We start from the raw sequence: 3,023 nt of genomic DNA on the forward strand, positions 1-3,023 counted from the left end.
ATTGACTATCAATGCGAAGAAATTTTGAACAAAATTTGTATGCTTTGCACAACTTCATTGGTCCTTTCTCTCGCCTATATTTTTTTCATTCACTTAAGTTTGTTTGTCTTATTTTTTAAAATTTGTAATATATTTCGAAAAAAACTCCTGTAAATCACTAATAATTATCTAAATTTTATATGTGTCATATAAATTGAAATAAAAAAAATAACATATATTGAGTTTGTGCTGGCACGGGCGACGCCTAGTACTTATATAATTGGAAGTTGGAATCCAAAACTGAATTTATGTCTAACTATGAATAATAGGTTTTCTAATTTTTATATAAAGTAGGTTTTGTAATGTTACAAGTAGACTTTCCACTTTATATTTGGACAAATACATACAGGTACTTGGTCATACGTACGCCAATGGCACCACCAAACACTAACCCTAGCAGCAACGATTCCACCGAAAACTTTCCGAATGATATCACAATTGATATACTCATAAAACTTCCAGTGAAATCACTTATAAGGTCCAAACGTGTTTGCAAATCATGGTATTCTTTAATTCAAGATGGAGAATTCATCAAGCAGTACTATGATCCTCACAAAAATTGTCAAAAGTACTTTATGGCTTCTTCTGCCAGCCACAAGATGAACCAATTGGATATCTACCACTACACCATGGACACCGTCCGACATGATTCCAGTAGTACTGCCTCTCTTCTTGAGTCTCCAGTTCCAATTGATGATCAACTACGAATGGGCACTGGCATAGAGTATTTCTCATCTAATGGGATACTTCTTATAGTATAATCATTATGTGGAACCCGGCCACTAGAGAATCGAGAAGAATCCCTCGTCCAAACTGGAATACGAGCACTGAAAGGATGCCTGGTTCTTATAATTTTTGCTACTTACCTTGTATTGACAGCTACAAAATACTTAGAGTAGGACCTAGAACTGCTAACAGTAACATGAAAGACATGGTGATTGATATATTTTCAACGGAAAGTAACATATGGAAAGCGATCGACTCTTTTCCTCCAAATTGTCATTATTTCTATTATAGGAACATAGTTATGGCAGATGGGATTGTTTATATAATGCAGATGAGGGAAAATAGGCTTAATCGTACTATATTATGTTTTCGTATGGAGAAGGAACAATTTCAGGACGAATTATTGCTGCCGCATATTACTGAAGGGGCAGCTCCTGTTTTGTGTGGTGTAGGAGAAAAACTTGGTTTGATTATGATAATATTTAGAGATAATAGTGGAGCTCTAGAATATTTGTTGTATAGTATGAAAACAAATTCATGGAATAAGATATTAACAATTTCATGTCCTAACAATATTAGTTTGAGACATCTGAGTTTTATGAAGGATAGAGAAGTGTTGTTTCGCAAGTACAATAACTCTGGTGGATTCGTGGCTTACAATTCAACAACACAAAAGTTGGAACAAGTTAATGTTGCTGGGATTGAGAAAGGACTTCACTTCAGTAAATTTGTTACTTATGAGGAGTCTTTGTCCTCTCCTAATTCCTAGGGGTTGGGTGTTTTAGTTGTGTTGTCTCCCAATGCTCGGTTGAGATGGTTTATCCATATGAACAAAAGAAGCACAAATTTCCAGGAAGTGTGAGGTGATTGCTGCAGCTTACTGATTGATGACATGGCCCTAAATAGGAAGATATGAAGATCGATGATTAGGATATAGAAAGTTAGTAGGTAGTCGGATATTTGTCTAGTTCCCCTATCAGCACTGTTAGTATTGCTCTCCTATTGTCTTATTCTTCAATCTTAGTGTTACTTGTTGTTTCCTTTGCTTCAGTTATTTGTGGTTGCTGCTTCTTTTTTTAATTGTTTTCCGCATGGCTTCTTTGCTACTATATTTGTTCTAATATTTTTTTTTTGGATATGCTTCACTTGAGCTGATGGTTTATTGGAGACAATATCTTTAAATTCATAAGGCAGGGGTAAGGTTACATATACAAACCACCCTCCCCAAGACTCAAACTGTGATTATCTCTAATATCTCAGAATGGATGTTTATCCCATTCCATAGCATTACTAATTGGATCATATATAACAGCTTCCATTTTCTTGTATTCATTCTTATGTATCAGAAGATCGAGTACTCCCCAACCTTTTCTTCTATAGCATGATTTGGTTCTTCTTGTTTCGGCAATCAGTAAAGCGAGTATTGCTTCTTATGTATCTATCGGAAATGGCTTCTTTCATACCATCTTCACCTGAACCCTTTAATTCCAACCTTCACTTTTTGCGCTCTCTGTCTCTCCAGTCTTCCCGTAGATTTTTTGGGATTATAGCAGTTGCGGAAAAGCAGTAATGTGTACCTTTCTAGTTTAGTTAGTCAAGATCAACAATTAATTAACTCTCTTCCTTCCCTCTAGAAAGATATATCAATCATCAAAACTTCAGCTACAAGAACTAGGACTTTTAACGACCGATATTATCGAAGGTACATGAATCCAGTCCTTATAAATATACTTCTGGCGTCCAAGAAAATTCAATCCTTAGAAGCCAATACTTAATTCAACACTAACGACAGTATAAGTTTCATTAAAACACATAATTAATATCCGGTCGCATAAAACAAATTAATGAATAAAAAGGAAGCGACCGGATATTATGTGTTGGGAAAAGGCTCAAATATGAACTATCAGAAATGGTTCATTTATGTCATCCGTTAAAAGTTGGGCTCATTCATGCCATCGCCGTTACAAAACTGGCTCATCCATGCCATTACTTTTAACAGCCGGTTTTTAGAAAACAGCTTTGCCACGTGGCAACATATTAGAGGTCCACGTCATTTTTTTATTTTTTATTTTTAAATTATTAAAAAAAATTATATAATTTTTTTAAAAAATGGTGTTGGTTACGAAGTTTATAAATTACATATTTCTATGCTTTTATTTATCAAATAACGAATAATAAATTTTGCAAATAACTAATGTTCATGTTTTTTCTGGATTCTTATTTTTAAAAATAATTATATATATATTTGACCAATCTTC

The 3,023-nt window shown here is 34.1% G+C and overlaps 1 protein-coding gene across 1 annotated transcript; it reads left to right on the forward strand.

The window, feature by feature from the left end:
• The first annotated feature begins 410 nt into the window (after positions 1 to 410).
• On the forward strand, positions 411 to 1,534 carry LOC107872142. Its single transcript, XM_016718927.1, has 2 exons — positions 411 to 763; positions 919 to 1,534. The coding sequence occupies exons 1-2, from the start codon at positions 411 to 413 to the stop codon at positions 1,532 to 1,534; spliced, it is 969 nt and encodes a 322-aa protein (XP_016574413.1).
• The last annotated feature ends 1,489 nt before the right edge of the window (positions 1,535 to 3,023 follow it).

Source organism: Capsicum annuum, chromosome 5 (genome assembly GCF_002878395.1).
Source record: "Capsicum annuum cultivar UCD-10X-F1 chromosome 5, UCD10Xv1.1, whole genome shotgun sequence".
NCBI classification, from domain to species: domain Eukaryota; kingdom Viridiplantae; phylum Streptophyta; class Magnoliopsida; order Solanales; family Solanaceae; genus Capsicum; species Capsicum annuum.

Excerpts from the sequence above, each read along its gene's own strand:
- LOC107872142 (XM_016718927.1), top strand. The coding sequence starts at position 411 with ATGGCACCACCAAACACTAACCCTAGCAGCAACGATTCCACCGAAAAC. Across the intron at positions 764-918 it reads CGAATGGGCACTGGCATAGA|CTACAAAATACTTAGAGTAG; the intron begins GTATTTCTCATC and ends TTGTATTGACAG.